This window comes from Syngnathus leptorhynchus, chromosome 15, assembly GCF_054491065.1.
Source record: "Syngnathus leptorhynchus isolate UIUO chromosome 15, UIUO_Slep, whole genome shotgun sequence".
Lineage (NCBI taxonomy): Eukaryota > Metazoa > Chordata > Actinopteri > Syngnathiformes > Syngnathidae > Syngnathus > Syngnathus leptorhynchus.
Window position 1 is genome coordinate 5,099,286 of NC_141209.1, and position 16,737 is coordinate 5,116,022.

The 16,737-nt window shown below is 41.9% G+C and overlaps 1 protein-coding gene across 5 annotated transcripts in view; it reads left to right on the top strand.

Annotated features, from left to right (window-relative positions):
• Positions 1–338: 338 nt before the first annotated feature.
• kidins220a (kinase D-interacting substrate 220a) overlaps positions 339–16,737 on the top strand; it is a 29,768-nt gene continuing 13,369 nt past the window's right edge. For 2 of the 5 annotated variants that reach the window (XM_085932815.1, XM_085932811.1), the window contains exons 1-23: positions 339–484; positions 3,015–3,234; positions 3,362–3,460; positions 3,714–3,812; positions 4,500–4,598; positions 4,741–4,839; positions 4,976–5,074; positions 5,148–5,345; positions 5,430–5,528; positions 5,849–5,947; positions 6,030–6,128; positions 6,205–6,382; positions 6,466–6,630; positions 6,713–6,892; positions 7,089–7,254; positions 7,325–7,476; positions 7,815–7,915; positions 7,984–8,169; positions 8,301–8,441; positions 8,880–9,117; positions 9,186–9,277; positions 10,851–10,995; positions 11,067–11,229. In XM_085932815.1, coding sequence (XP_085788941.1) covers positions 3,103–3,234; positions 3,362–3,460; positions 3,714–3,812; positions 4,500–4,598; positions 4,741–4,839; positions 4,976–5,074; positions 5,148–5,345; positions 5,430–5,528; positions 5,849–5,947; positions 6,030–6,128; positions 6,205–6,382; positions 6,466–6,630; positions 6,713–6,892; positions 7,089–7,254; positions 7,325–7,476; positions 7,815–7,915; positions 7,984–8,169; positions 8,301–8,441; positions 8,880–9,117; positions 9,186–9,277; positions 10,851–10,995; positions 11,067–11,229 — 3,029 coding nt within the window. In that variant the 5' untranslated portion in view covers positions 339–484; positions 3,015–3,102. Of the gene's footprint in view, positions 485–543; positions 673–3,014; positions 3,235–3,361; positions 3,461–3,713; positions 3,813–4,499; positions 4,599–4,740; positions 4,840–4,975; positions 5,075–5,147; positions 5,346–5,429; positions 5,529–5,848; positions 5,948–6,029; positions 6,129–6,204; positions 6,383–6,465; positions 6,631–6,712; positions 6,893–7,088; positions 7,255–7,324; positions 7,477–7,814; positions 7,916–7,983; positions 8,170–8,300; positions 8,442–8,879; positions 9,118–9,185; positions 9,278–10,850; positions 10,996–11,066; positions 11,230–16,737 lie in introns of those variants that run through there. The other 3 variants (XM_085932813.1, XM_085932812.1, XM_085932814.1) reach the window with 3 other exon arrangements.

The window sequence follows — 16,737 nt, forward strand, 5'->3', positions numbered from 1 at the left end:
CAACAATAAAGCAGGGGATGTAGCAACTAACGACGAGCTGTCAAACTCTCAGGGTGTATGACGTCAAGAAAGGATTACTTCTGTTAAATTACACCGATACAAGTCCAACTTTGATCGTAGAAAGTATTTAATCCCTTTTGTACGTTACAATATTCGTAGGGGCGGAGTTACGCAATGTGACGTGTCCTTCAATATAATATTAAGTCTTAAAAATATATTTATTCTTAGCTTTAAATTACGATGTGCATATTTGGATTATTTCTGATGCATTAAAAGAATATTTATATTTGTTTGTATATTTCCTTTTTTCCTCGGCTCTGTAACGTGTTACCCCTCACGTTGACGTCATTTGGGGGATAAAAAAAAATAAGGAAAAAAACCCAACGCTAAAATGACAAGCCTTGGAAATGTCAACAAAACATGATCGGGACATTGTCGACTTGTAACAGAAAAGTCCCAACGCTTTCGCAGTTTTTCGCTTGAGGTAGGAGCATTTTGGTTCTTCTTTGTGTTCTTTCCCTTCACTTTGTTAAAATGACAAGTACTTGTTGAGGGTGCTAACCACCCGTAGCTAAGGCTAACAACTAGCTTGTTAGCTACTGGAAGTTCAGATCGCTACTGTCACTGTTGTCATCGACTCTTGTGGATTGAACTTAACAGAGTAAGATCGAAGTAAGTCTTTCAGAGCACAAAATCGCCGGATAGTATTACAAATATATATTTGTTTAGCTTGCAAATGTATCACGTTGTGGCCATGTGACAGGTAAAAGTACCATCCAGATGTTGTGCTATCGTTTCTTTAACCCCCACTGCTTGATATGCCAAACAAACATCAAGTCCAAAAGTGCAGATCACTTTGAGTTTTTAAGCGTGATTTTCTTATTTAATATATAATTTTGAGTTATGTCCCTGATTGGTTTTAAGAGCAGGAAGTAGCAGGGTTTTGTTTGTTTGATTTTAATGAACAAAATAATCCATCCAGTATATTGCATTGTAAAAACAGCCTAAATTAATTTACGTGGCTTCTGAGTGTCAAATGTTTTTGGGCATGTCTTGAAACGGGATCCTCAGCAGTTTTAACATCTACATGACATGTAATGAAGAGCTGACTGGTAAATTTAGAGTCTTGCCCTCAAACTGCTGACCTGAGCATGTTGATCATATTACACTGGGGATTATTCCATGAGATTGGTGTTTTTTGTTTTTGTTTAACATACATACAAACTGGGACATATTGCTACCTTAAACAGATCCTGAAAATTGATAAGTGACATTAGACGTTTGCGGGCTGTAGAAAAAACAGACTGCTATTTTGAGTTAACCCACAGACCTGAGTAGCTATTGTTTTATTTGACAGTAAAGCTTCATTTGAACAAAATGTAGTCCATGTTTTATATGTTTTGAAAGCATGCAATGATGTACTGTGAAATAAATGCTTTAAATGATTTACCATTAATTAATAATAAATAATAATTAATTTATCCCCGTCATTAGTTATACTTTAAACCTTCATTACGTAATCTTACACAAAATAGAAATGAACTCTTTCATTTGAAGGAAATGGTGAGGAGCATGCTCTGAATTGAAATCTAGTGCTGCCATTGTGTGGGGAAGCCATAAGTGTCAGCCAGCCCCCCTCATCTAATATTCATCCTTGACGGGGAAAAAAAAAAAAGAGGTGGGAGGGATTCTGAGCCTGATCCAGGCAGTGTTTGTAGATTCTGTGTGTGTGTGTGTGTGTGTGTGTAGCGAGAGAGCAAGACTTACACTGTTGTTGGACAAAAAAACCTTGCAAGGTAAGAGAGATCCTTGTTTCTTCATTTTCTGGATAATCTGCCATATTTATACGTAAACTAGATTGCAGCACTTGTTGGTTGCTTTGTGTTTTTTGTCCGAACGACGAGGTGATGTAGTCATCTCCTTGTTGCGCTGGGAAACCAAAGAGCAGAGAGGGCGTGTCAACTGTTGCCGTTTTTGTCAACAAAGGATTTTTCCCCTGCTCTCAGGATTTCTGTTAGAAGAAAATAACAACCAGGTAGAAATAGGAAAAACACAAATGTCAGTCTTTGGCCGCTTTGGCTCTTTTTGTACTGTCTGGCCAACAATTATGTCAGGCAGTATTGACCCGAGCACAAACTCTGTGTGCTTCCTGGATTGTATTGAAACACTGAGCTGCTTTCAGGGGAAATCTCTTCTGAGGCCACTTTGGTTGCATGGTCGTGCCACAATGGAAGAGCCCATCTCGCACCCAATTTGCTATAGCGCTTGTCCCCATTCAGATTATTAGCACGATACCACCTGGATATCATCCCAGCCGGCAGGGTACACCATAGACAGATCACCAGCCCCCAACTCTGATGAATTATTAATGTTCATCGATCGTTTGAATCACTCTTACAATGAAGCGGCCATGTTTGATGGCTTTTTCTTTTGTTCGGTGAAATAAAAGCGGTCACGAGAGTTAATTATTGCATCTTATGATCTTATGGCCTGGTACTTACACAAATGAAGAGTGCTTAATGCTTAAAAACAAGGTCAAAGCTCGCCAAAAATTCTGCACTTAAATTATGTATGCACTTTGTCTGCTCCAGTTCTTCATCCATCATTCCTAAAGGTTTTTATGAAGCTAATTTGTCACTCATGATCTTATTTTTGATGTTTTTATCTTTGATTTGATTAAAAAATTGATGGATGTTTTACAACTACTTTAATGTTTTTTACCGTATTTCCTCAACTTTTATTTGTTCAGGAGAAATTAAGGTAGTGCCACACATAAATTACTTTTACTAAGAGATCTGAATGGGCAACAGTTGAGGACGGATACATTTTTCATGTTCGGTTTCATTTTCTGCATGAGCAGCCAGAACTGAATTAAATGTTCTAATCCTGATCCTATTTCCGGCAATGCTATGGTGGCACTAATGACCTGCAAATATGACTAAAATCTACTTTGTAATTTGCCTTCTGTGACCAATATTCATTTTGGCTCATCTTCATCTATGTGTTATTTCCAGACTACAGTTTGTCTACGTAGGACCGACGCATAAGCTAATTGGCCTTCCTCGCCCGTCACAGCGCCGTCCAGGTGTTGAGCACTGAGCCATGGACACCACCACTTCCCTGAAGATGACCTCCGTGGCTGTCCAGAGTCTGTTCAACTACGTGGAGGAGGAGAACCTGGCTGCCATTAAAGCACACTTGGATAAGTTCAGAGACGTCGACAGCAGGAGTGATGTAAGTTGCAACAGCTACTATCTTTCCCCAATAAAATGAATGAAGTTTCTGTATGGACATTGCTACCCTGGTTTGTTTGTTCAAATTTAACAAACATGCTCTTCATCTCCTTGTTTTTTCCGTTCAGAATGGACAGACTCCCCTTATGGTGGCGGCTGAGCAAGGCAATCTGGAGATCGTACAGGAGCTCATCAGGAGAGGAGCTAACATTAACTTCGATGATGTTGTAAGCTTGCCACGTACACAACCTTAAAATGAATTTAAAGCGATCCGGAGAAGGTGTAAAAAATTGTTCCGATTTAATAATAATAATATTTAATCAGACTCCATTCTTTCATTAACGGCAGATCTTGTAACCTGCGATTGCACATAAATGTCACATCATGGCCCCTACATTTGTAGATTGTGTACAGCCAGACACAGCTTTGACATGTTGCTGGGTGGCGGTTCCCATGGTAACACTTTGCATCTTTGTACAGGACTGCTGGACTGCTCTGATGTCAGCATCCAAGGAAGGCCACATCCAGATAGTGGGAGAATTGCTGGACAACGATGCTAATATGGAACACAGAGACATGGTGAGAATATCGACATAAATAAAAAGATGTCAGTAAAAGTGAAATCATTGGGAAATAATTTATGGTGAGGGGAAATTGAAACTATGAGATTGTAAAAGTAAATAGACATTTAGTCAAGTCAAGAAATTCAATATACATATAGTATTCCAACTCTCAACTTTCAGGTCTTCATTCAACAGCTATTATTGTATTTTCTTTGGAGTGCTGGTTAAATCTGAAGATGCATTAGCTATGAAATGACATTACTACTACCAGCACTATTGTGAGTGATGGCTCTTATCCTTTACTAATCTAATTTATAGAACCCCTAATGTTCTTTATATGAGACAATGATAGGATTTGCTTCTGTAATAGAGACCTACCTACTGTACGAGCATACAGTCGCCTCTGTGTCCAGTTGCACTAACAGCAATCCCCGTTAAGCTCTTAAAGGAAGCGACATGATCTGAGTCATGCACACTGTGCATCACGGTGGGATTATTTATAACAACAAAAGATCATGTTGGGTGCTACTGTTCCCTCGGTACAATGTGTGTCACTCACTCTCGAAATAGCACATTGACTTGAGTCCCCAGAAAGCACTACAAAGGTCGTCTTTATTGTCTTGCGCAGGGATTCATTGGAAGCCATTTTTGTAGTCCGTATGTATTATTCCCGAAATTGTATCTGTTTGTGTCTTTTAATTAGGGAGGTTGGACTGCTCTCATGTGGGCCGCCTATAAAGGTCGTACAGATGTGGCAGAACTGCTCCTGAGCAAAGGAGCTAACCCGAACATCACGGGTCAGGTACTAAAACGGATACGCATTCATATGTCAGGTTTTGACGATGCATTTAAGATTCAGTGGTGGTTCACATTTTTATAGAATTCTTTCAACTGGATTAGATGTTGATTTGACTTAACATGATCCCTGTGGTGTTTCCTAACAGTATAGCGTCTATCCCATAATTTGGGCGGCGGGTCGAGGCCACGCTGAGATCGTCCATCTCCTGCTACAGCACGGAGCCAAAGTCAACTGTTCGGACAAAGTAACAACCCACTAAGTGATATTGTACCCGTGTCATTATCATTCAAATAAGTCTTGGAATATTTTTGGGAATAATTAAATTGCACAATAACTTGTCTAACATTTCAATAATTCTTAAATTGTTTCTCTCTTTGCAGTACGGCACCACTCCACTGATCTGGGCTGCCAGGAAAGGTCATTACGACAGCGTGATGCACCTTCTGGCCAACGGAGCCGACGTAGACCAGGAAGGAGCTGTAAACAGATTATTATTATCATAACAGTCAGTTTATTAAACAAACAGCCAACTTGGATTTGTTTCTTTTGCAGAACTCCATGACAGCGTTGATCGTGGCCGTGAAAGGCGGCTACACCGACGTGGTCAAAGAGCTGCTGAAGAGGAACCCCAATGTCAACATGACCGACAAGGACGGCAACACAGCCCTGGCAATCGCTGCAAAGGAGGGACACACAGAAATTGTGCAGGATCTGCTGGATGCCGGCACCTATGTTAACATACCAGATAGGGTGAGACCCACTAGACGTTTGTTTTTTTAGACAACCACATGGGAAAGCAAATGCAATCGGCCTCACACTGTTTCTTCTTTCCAGAGCGGGGAGACCATGCTGATTGGAGCAGTCAGAGGAGGTCATGTGGAAATAGTGCGAGCTCTACTGAACAAATACGCAGATATTGATGTCAGGGGCCAGGTAGGTAGCTCCTCGCCGAAACCTTTGTTGATCTTTAGAAGCAAGCGGGAGGCCTATTTGTGTTCACTGTAACTCAACCCTCTTTATTTTACTTGAAGTGAATTTAAATCCACGGCTCAAGAGTTTAAGAAAATATTTTGACTCCAAAAACAAACACCAATAGAGTGCATGACACATTTTGGAGATTGCTGCACTACCATTATGTCAAAATGATATTTTGCAATGGTCGTCACATCTTTTGCCATCACAAAATTCTATTATTATTTTTTTTAATTTCATAGTAATTGTTCTAAATTGAATCCCAATGCCTTTTTCATCAGGATGGAAAGACTGCTCTCTACTGGGCTGTGGAAAAAGGTAATGCCACCATGGTGAGGGACATTCTGCAGTGTAACCCTGACACGGAGAGCTGCACCAAGGTAGAACATTCTACAGCTATCAAGCATGTAATGTCGCGTGTCCTTTCCACCAAAAAGCAGATTGTCCACCCTGTCTTTTTAGGAGGGAGAAACCCCACTCATCAAAGCCACAAAAATGAGGAACATCGAGATCGTTGAGCTGTTGCTAGATAAAGGAGCAAAAGTGTCAGCTGTAGACAAGGTCAGGAATTTTAAACTTTTAATGGCTTAGTCATTTTATCATCTTTATTTAATGTGACCTCATTTTGACTAAACAGAAAGGCGACACACCCCTCCACATCGCCATCAGAGGGAGGAGCCGAAAGCTAGCCGAGTTGCTGCTAAGGAACCCTAAAGATGGCCGTCTACTTTACCGTCCGAACAAGGCCGGAGAAACACCGTACAACATCGATTGCACCCACCAGAAAAGCATCCTCACGCAAATATTTGGCGCCAGTAGGACCATTTCCCCTGTTGTTGTTCAGTTTTTTTTTTGGGAAAACCCATTCATGCTTATTTTTATTGCTTGTCTCTTTCAGAACACCTCTCTCCAACTGAAACCGACGGGGACATGTTGGGTTACGACCTGTACAGCAGCGCTCTTGCCGACATTCTCAGCGAGCCCACCATGCAACCTCCTATCTGCGTTGGGCTGTACGCACAGTGGGGCAGTGGCAAATCTTTTCTTCTGAAGAAACTCGAGGGTAGGCGCATCATCCGAAATCTCCTTTTTGACGATGAGTTGAATTAACAGGAGTCCTCTATTCTCTCTATTTGTCTCTCAAGATGAAATGAAGACGTTTGCAGGGCAGCAGATTGAGCCGTTGTTCCAGTTCTCCTGGCTGGTGGTCTTCCTCACCCTCCTGCTGTGTGGCTCAGTGGCTGTGATACTGGGCTTTACTGTTGATCACAAGCTGGCCATCGCCGTTTCCATCAGCTTCCTCGCTTTGATTTACATCTTCTTTGGTAAAATGATAGACTATTGTATTATGTGAAAATGTGCTTTCAACTGTGTTGCCCACAAGAGGGCGCCATTACATAAACAATAAAAAGATGTTGGAGGAGAAATCAAGAAAGAAAACAGCTTGCCATGTTGAATGTTATGTATGTATGTTAAAAAAATTCAATTAAAAATATTTGCTTTTTTTTTTCTGTACTCCAGTTTTGGTGTACTTTGGAAGCCGACGTGAGAGAGAGAGCTGGAACTGGGCGTGGGTCATCAGCACTCGCCTGGCCCGGCAAATTGGCTACCTGGAGCTTCTCCTCAAACTGATGTTTGTCAATGCCCCCGAGCTGCCTGAACAAACCACCCGTGCACTGCCCGTCAGGTGACCTTGACACACAAAACCTTTAGCTGAATCTTTGCATGACATAAATTTTCTCTCTTGGTGGTGACAGATTCCTTTTCACGGATTACAATCGCCTATCCAGTGTGGGAGGGGAGACCTCCATGGCCGAGATGATTGCCACGCTCTCTGACGCGTGTGAAAGGGAGTTTGGTTTCATGGCCACTCGGCTGTTTCGAGTTTTCAAGAATGATGAGATCCAAGGTGACTTTACTGTCTTCTATTTATGACACCAGCTTCCAGCAAGTCACAGTACATTCATATTACATTATATGACTTTTTTTATTCTTTTATATTACATTTACTATTTCCTGATTTTATTTTCATTGGTCAAGATCGTATAAATGAATATTTCATCATACATTAGCAGAAATATGACAGACATCCTGTTACCCTGCTTTATTAAACAACAATAAGTAAATTAGGGCTCGACAACTGCTGTTTACTTCCGTTCGTGCATTATTAAGTGGTTAAGGAAGCTGTTAATTACGATTAGCACACTGCAAGCTTGATTAAATCATTCCTGTTCTTTCACCGCCCAGGTAAAAAGTGGAAAAAGACATGCTGCGTGCCATCCTTTGTACTCTTTTCCTTGACACTTTGCTGCCTCATCGCCGGTTTAGCCTTGCTCGCAATATTTAAGGTAAGCTCAGTAAGAACAGTATGTCTTGCTTTTGTAGGCCTCTGACTGATGTGTGCTTTGTTTTTCAGGTGGACCCTGAGAACTTGACAGTCAATGCAGTGCTTATCGCAATGGCCAGCATTGTTGGCCTGGCCTTGCTGCTCAATTGTAAGACCTGGTGGCAAATGGGCGACTCGGTCCTCAACTCCCAGAGAAAACGCCTGCACAGCGCTGCCAACAATCTGCACCAACTCAAGAGTGAAGGCTTTATGAAGGTAGCGTGAACAGATCCCAACTGAGGCAGCTGGAATTCTTTGTGATCGTAAATTAAGATGATTGAATTTGCAAGTCAAATCAAATCAGCCGCTCGTAAATGTTTTGAAAGCTTTCGTCCTCGTCACGGCAGGTTCTGAAACACGAGGTGGAGCTGATGTCGAAAATGGCCAAAACCATTGACGGCTTCACTCAGAACCAGACTCGAATGGCCGTCATCATCGACGGGCTGGACGCCTGTGAACAGGACAAAGTGCTGCAAATGCTGGACACGGTTTGTGCTTGTCACTTTTGTGGTTCAACAATATTTGTTCTCATGAACCTAATTTTCTGTGTCTTTGAGCAGACACACAAACACTCAGCTGGTGTACAACCACCCTGTTGTTCCCAGCTGCCGCAACTTCCCTTTGAATTTAGCTTCCTGCTCCCAGCTGCTCTAATAGAATTATTCCACCTTTAGCCAAATGTTATTATTTTATGGGGTGATCCCAAAGTAGATTGAAACCTCCTGTGTGCTAATCCAATCTTCTCAATTCTCTCTGAAGTAAGCGCACATGACAGCTGCTACTGCTCCTGTGTGGAGTTTTTGCGGCTAAATGGTCAAAGGTTAACAAAGTGTGTTAAAGTTGAATACAAGTTGAGATTCTAGTCATTAAAGGAGTCCCAGTCAGCTTCACATGCTCATTTTTATTTCTCTCTCTTCTCCTGCTAGGTGCGAGTTCTCTTCTCCAAAGGGCCCTTCATTTCTATCTTCGCCAGTGACCCGCATATCATCATTAAAGCCATCAATCAAAACCTCAACAGCGTGCTGAGAGACTCCAACATCAACGGTCATGACTACATGAGGAACATTGTCCACCTGCCAGTGTTCCTCAACAGCAGAGGTCTCAGCACTGCCAGGAAGCTCTGCATGGCGGCGCCCACCAATGGCGACAGCTTTGCTACAGAAGGTATAGCAAAATCCATCGGCGGACTTTGGGTCGCAAAGTAATATTTTACCACCTCCTCCTTTACTTAGGATGGACTGAAGACATTGACAAGAAGATGTCTCAGAGTAGCCTGGCTCCGGACCAGGCGAAGTTTGGCAGCAAGAACGCTCTTAACCGCAGGGTAAATCTCGTTTTAATGATGTCGAGTAAAATCCTTGAAGTGGAACGTCTTCAATTTCAGCATTTTGATTGACCTTGAATGTGCACAAATTTAAAGTTCATTATTGCCATGAAATACAAATTGAAGGCAGTCATAAATAAACGATTAAATCAATCATTTATCCCGCCATTGTGATAGTATTCACACTCCATTCTGCCCGTACTGGAAAATGTTTACTCCAGACTCTGTGCCCTAGAAACCCTTGCTGCTTTCTCATTTCCGTCCCCCCGCCTGAAGAGAATGCTTAGTGTAGGCGTGGCTTTGGCAAGCAGCGTGGAGGCCAGTGGACAGGAGGAGACCCGCTGATATGTAAAGCGAGAGGAAAGAGAAAGTTGGGTGTGCAGCCAAGACTCCCGGTGTAATTGATGTAATGGCTGTTTATCCTTCCTGCTGCGTCGCCACCGTCTAATGACAAGGCCGAGCAGCAGTGGGTCCCCGCGACAAAACACTGGCACCGGCTCTGCTGGCAGGAGGCTAAGCGACTCTGCTGCTGTCACTGATGCTTTCCTGCCCCTTGCGAGACCTTATCACCAACCGTACACTTCCTCCCCGCCTCCCTCACTTGTTTGCTAAACATATTTCCCCCCCCCCCCTACCTCTGGCACCCTCGAATGCTAAAGCTCTTTGATTCTGGCAGGAGGGCGAAATGACAGAATGACTCGTTTTCCATGACTTTTTATTTTTGTGGAAGTTAAATGCAAGTAAATATTTCCCCCTTTGTGACAGTTAGCTTCGAGCTAACTATAGGAGCAGCTATTTGTTATAAAGCGGATGTACAAGTTGAAAACTTGAAAAGTCTATCTTTAACTTGGAGCTTTTGGGCACTGACTGAGTGGTGGCCATATGTTTCATCTCTGAGAAAGAGGTCACAAAAGTGCTATTACGACTTCAAAGTCGACCAAAAGCCTCATCTTGGCTCATGACCATGACAGCTGTCTGATACCATCACAGATGTTCCCCGGTAGATCTGTGTCAATAGCTTGTCTGTGTGTCATGTTCTGCTTGGGACAGTGGCTCTTTGATTTGTTTTTCTCTTGCAGTCACAGAGAGTTTTTCTCTTTAACAGATTATATGACAGGAAAAGCTGCTGGATAAGAATGTGGTTTAAAGGAATTCCCGTTTATTGTTCCTTTTAGTTTTTGGGCTTTTCAAGGTAATCTCAACAGATTGCCATGAATAAAGAGAATATTTTTTTTCTAGATGATATAATAAGAGTGTATGTTTATTTCCGCCTTTAGTTTTTTTTTTAAATGACTTGGCCTGAGCTCACATGGTGACCCTGTAGGGCGTCTCTAGGATCTCATGATGCAGTTTGTGTCAGTTTGTCCTCAGGGAGTAGACTGTCAATTTACGACTTCCAGGAAATTATTTTAGCTCCATTTAATCTGATATACATGATTAGTTCTATTCAAGGGTTTTACTGTTTAAAATCACCATCAATTCTTCATCCTTTCCCATTAAGACTTTTGTTACATAAGCATGGAAAATATTGTTTGTAATTAAGTAATCGTTGGAATGATACCTATCTTTCAAGGACACGTATCGGCGACGCCAGATGCAGAGGACCATCACTCGACAGATGTCCTTTGACTTGACAAAGTTGCTGGTGACCGAAGACTGGTTCAGTGACATCAGCCCCCAGACCATGAGGAGGCTGCTCAATATTGTTTCTATCACTGGTAAACCTACACATGGAAAATTTGGTGGATTTTTACAGTATGGGTCACCAGCTATGTCTGCCCGTTGACAGGTCGTTTGTTGCGAGCTAATCAGATCATCTTCAATTGGGATCGTCTGGCGTCGTGGATCAATTTGACTGAGGAGTGGCCTTACAGGACATCATGGATCATCCTGTTTTTAGAAGAAAGTGATGGCGTGTCTGATCAGGTGGCTCTCAAGACGATCTATGAGAGGTAAGAACACAAAAGGTCAAAACACCCCCATTAAAAAAAAAACCCCAAAAACATATAAATCTTTGTCATACATAGTAAATGATTATAACAAATATTTTTCCAGTGAGGCAAGCACTGAGATTTGCGTCATTTTAAAAGGTCACAATTGCTTTAAAGTGCACATCGAACAGGCGTAGTATCAGCATTTGACGCTTGGTAATTGAGACTGTTCCTGAAGAAACATCACAGTGCCGCTACTGTAGTTCTTAATGCTCCATTTTAGCAGGCGCCAGCAACTAACTTGGTTGGTAATCACATTAACAATTATCCCAATCCTCACTCCTCAGGATATATTAAATGAATTAAAGGTATTTATTTATTTCCCTGGCAATCATAAACGTGACCAGCAGATGGCAGTAGATGATTTACATTTCCAACAGCCTTCAAATGGGAATTAGTGCCACAGCACTGGCTCTTTCATTTTGTATTTTTTTTTCCCCATTATGCATGCATCAAATGATGACTCTATTAAAGTAAGCAGGCTAGATTAATGACTTGACATGGGTTTCCATTGAAGCGGTCAAAGTAGTTTCCGATGTCTTTGTCTGAGCAGCTAAGGGACGGCGTTGTGCGCTCGCCACAGCGATGACATGCCATCTTTGTGCATGCTCTTAGGCAAAGGGCCGTCGTGGGCTGAGTCGCTGGGGTTTGGGCGCTGTTGTGCATCAGTGGCTGGCCTTTAAAGGTTGCACTCTGTCACAATACACTAGCGCCTACAACTCCTGCGGCAGGGAAGTGTCACACACACTTATCGTCAGCCGGTCAGCCAGCTCGATTCAACAGACAGCATTTTTTTGCTTTTTCACAGTCATATCTTTTAACGAGTGGATGAAAGATTAGGATTGATTAAATCTGATCATTTTGGAATATGATGAGATATGTCTTGTCACTGCAGTGTTATAGAAAGTAACCAGGACATGCTTGCGAGGAAAAAGAACGTCCAACAAAAAGCTGCCATTTAGCTAAGCGTGGGTGTGAGCGCACATTTGCTCATTAGGCCTAATGTAACCATCTTCCTGTTCCTGACCAGCAGCGCTGTCTGTCTTCATCTTCCTCCTCACTGGGTGTCTTTCCAAATGGCCGCTCTGTCTCGCTGTGGCCGTCGGACAAATGACGTTAATGATGATGACATCTTAAACAGGCCTCGCCTTGGGGCCTTTATCTTTTGCACAAATCTTCCATTGATAAGACTCAGGTCTTTGCTTTGTGCGAGAAATCTCCAAAACCCCTGCGACATTTTGAAACAATTCACCAGCAGAGACGAAATAGTAATAATGACCGGCCTCATTAAGAGTTAGATTATTTATTTGCGAGCTGGCATAAATCAGAAGTAATTAGAGTCATACATACGGAAAATCTTAACTGTATCCGACATACATTATCATCCATTTGCAGTATAATGAGCTGTACTAAATCATATTTTTGCATTTTCATCTATAATCTTTGAAAGTGTCTTGTTGTGAACACAATAACAAGTCTTAATCGTGACATTGCATTCTAACAAATTCTTTCTCACGTATGCACATTTGACTTTTTTAGCACATCACCGAGCGAGTTCTTACCCAGCATTACCGCACTTCCCCTGAGCGTTAATAAGTGAATATATTAATGGTGAAGTGAATGTGGGGGTGAGTCAGCCCTTATAGGTCAGCTGTCGTCCTGCATCTCAGTCACAAAGCGGGCCGGCTCTTCCTCTCTTCTCTTCGTTATAAGCTTCTGAGCATAACATCGGCGTTTTGTAAATCGTAGAATGGAGGAATTATGGTTGATAATTCTCAAGTTATTTTAGAATTCTGCTTTAGAGATAGGTGGGGGGGGGGAGTGCTGTGGGGTTTAATCCTTGTCAGGTGAGCTATGTGAGCCCATGCATGGCTAAGTTGTAGGCAAATATTTTAAACGCACATTGACTCTTTTTCATTTCCCATCATTCCCATCAGGCTGAATGAATAAATATCAATAAACGAACCTGGTGAACTTTTTAGAAAAAGAAAAAAAAGGAGAGAAGGAATTACAGTACAGCCTTCAAAGTAGCAGACCACAAAACCATGTACAGAAGCTGTGAAATGTCTTTTAAGGACACGAGGAGAAATGTTGAGCGCTAATACCGTAGCGGGCGCCGGGCGTCAACCAGTACAGCCTCTAATCTGATGGAGAATGCGCAATCGGTTTATAACCTCAGCGATTTACCATTAATGGTCGAGTGAGGAAGGCGGAGGGGGGTGGGGGGTTTAACCAAACTGATGCAAGGTAACATCAGCCGCAAATTATGTAGCAGCAAATATGTATTTGAAGTTGTCATTTAAAGCGACGGTGATTAAAAAAAGTTTGCGTGACAAGTTCTGTGAGGGGAAATAAACAAATTAAAGTCAGCGCTGTGTTCCAACGTTGCGGTCCGCCCGGCACACCGCCGTTGATGATTCAACATGAAATGAAGCAAGTCGTGTTTTTGGACCGGCTTATTAGTATTCCTGTTTTGTACTGCTGTTTTGTCTGTTCACACACTAATTGAATTTGAGCTTGCAAGCTCGTGACTATCATATTCAGTGCTCTTGCATGTCTTCATCCTTTGCGTGCTCTCCGGGGGTCCGTTTTTTTTCTTCAGGTTTAGCTGCCATTAGAGCCTTAATGACAACAAGCTAACTAGTGTCTCTCCTGCTTCATGGTGATTGCCCAAATGTGGTCTACCACTTCTAAATACCATTAATACGCCTTTCCTGTTGATTTCCTTGATGTAGTTTCGAGTCATTACATTACATTTAGTCCTTATGTAAATTAACTTCTGGATTTTTCTCAAGACTCACGAGTCAATACGATTATGCTTTAATTGATTGCATTGCTTCTGTGAAATAGAGCAATGCTGTTCCGGAATTATCTTTCCATTGTTTTGGAGATACCAAAGTAAAACCAACATTCGGAATTATTCACTGCTATTTAGATTCCCCCTATTAAATATTAACATTTTTTTTTCATAAACTAATAATATGTTGAAGTTACTGACATCACCTATCTTGCCAAAATCATTTATTTTTTATTTTTAATCTTAATTGGAGTAAATGTAATTTCCAGTCTACAAATGATACCTAATCAAAAGTGGTGACAGCTAAATTCAGCCCGAAAAAACACATTTAGAAAATTAATGAATGGAACACGACACAAGTGATTAGTTAGCGGCACCATTAAAAACTGACAAACATGTAGTTTTAAAATCAGGCCCATTAAATAGTAGCGTGGTCATAGAGCACACCGTCTGTCTCGTTTCCATCCCACATGAGATGATGGCCTGCCAACAACTGTCAATCAAACCCGACACTGGTCATGCCCTTGGAGCTGACTAAGCCAAAAACGTCCTAGTGGACTGTTCTTAAGGACCCTTCTTTTTTACTACACTAAATACATATAATTTTTTATACGATATTGAGCAAGTGATATATTCTTTCCTTGTTGTTGCAAAATTGGCTAGACAAGATGACTCCAAAAGCCAAGAAGCAATTGAGACGCTTTTGCAAACACAGGGGACAAAACTGTGACAGACCGCCATAGAAATTAAACGGAAGGGCATGGTCACCCCCCCTGTACCTCCCCGCACACGCTCTGCCTTGATTACAATCTGTACACTCAAATGTTTTAATTCTCACTTTTGAAAAACTTTTCCGTGTTTCAATGAGGGCCGGTTCTGTTCAGTCCCCACAGCGGGTTTATTCTTGGACGCTCAAATCCTGTTTTCAGCTGTAAAAAGTGCCATTGGTCCACTGAGCAAGTTCCTGCTCAGCTCTGACATCTGGTGCCCTGTGTGTGCCAGGATGCCCCCGCTGCACATAGAAGTAGGTTTCTGGCGCCGCACCTGAATCTTCCAATCATTACGCACATACACACAACTTAATGGATGCCGAGCACTTGACCGCATGTTCTCACCAGAGTTGTTGTAAAACTGCAAACACGCAAACGATCTTTGCCAATACAGTTGAACATATGTCCTCATCAAGTCACACCTAAAACCCGGCGCTTGCCGTTGCCGCCACACAGACGCACTCGCTGTCTCACCACTACGAGAGCATATGTCACCCTCAATTCCTCCGAGAATCCGTGTAATTAATCAGACCCCGAGACGCCGGCTGCGTTCAACAAACAAGCACATTTGCACGGCGCAGGAAGCGGAACTCTGCAAACAAAACTGCTGTCAGGTAAGGTTAAGGACAAGAGCTGAGAGTTCGGATTAAACAGGCGTTGCGGGCTAAATTATTAAAGATGGCGCTGGTAGTCGTCGCTATCTGCCGCTTTGTCTTGCTTAGGCCTTGATCTACTCAAATCCAAAATTCAAGGACACGTTATGACAACAAGTCACATGGTAAAGATTGAAGTTAATTCTGAGCAAAGGTTGAGAAAGCATTAAAGCTGAAAAAAAAAAAAAGAACAGATAAGGGTCGCAGCATTTTCCGCCACTGCTAAATATCTCAAATCGTATTAAAGGATTTCACATAAAGAGAATCACCCACCCACAAGAGCGCTGGAGCGGCACTTTTATCCCAGCACATAATTGCAACCAAATTACAATAATTAAAGTAACCCTAAATGCTGAGTGTCATCTTAATGTTTCAGCACTTCAGATGGGAGTTCCACTAATTAAGACTGAATTGCCTTGCCTGTCTACATATTTGTTCTCAATGTGATTACAAACAAAAAAAGTTCTCGAGTGCTATTCTCGAGTAGGGAAAGTGAGACAATCAATATACAATTGATATAAAATCAGACTTCATAGAGAATGTGCAATTTAGAATTTGGTCAAGATTTTTTTTTTTTTTTCCAATAATTGGCTAAAATTTCGGAGTCTGAACCATCAAATTGCTAATGAACCCATTCATGTGTAGTTTATTGCCAAACAGGACATTTACTGTACGAGAAGTGCAGGTGTCGTGCAAAATTTTCCAAGTCGCTTTGTGTGTACTGTATGTGCGAATGGAAAGAACGTCAGGCAGCATTCTTTGCTCCAAAATCCTTAAAGCCCCTTTCGGGTTGTAAGCTGAGGTTGATGGATTAGTTTAATTGGTCTGAAACAGGAGAAATGCTTTGTTCCATTTCAGTTCAAAGTCAAGAAAAAAAAGAATCCTTCCAAATAAACACTCAGAATATTTTCATGGCCCTCTCTTGTGCTTTCACTCCTAAAAGACTCATATTAACATTTAAATGTTGCACTGAGATGGCTGAAATTGCGTTGAGATACAGTCGGCAGCATTAGCAATGATCTTTCCTTCTCTTCTTTGTGCTAGAACCGCTGGAAGGTGGGAGGGATGAATATAAATAGCATCACGGGGTCGCGAGTGGGTCAGCGCTGACCTTTAAGTAGATGGCAAGATTTGTCACTCTACCGTAGTGAGCCATCTCTCGTGATATACAATTAGTTAATTCATGATTATTATATTTGGATGACTTGGAAACACTATCGAACAATTCTAATTTTAATTTTGTCCCGAT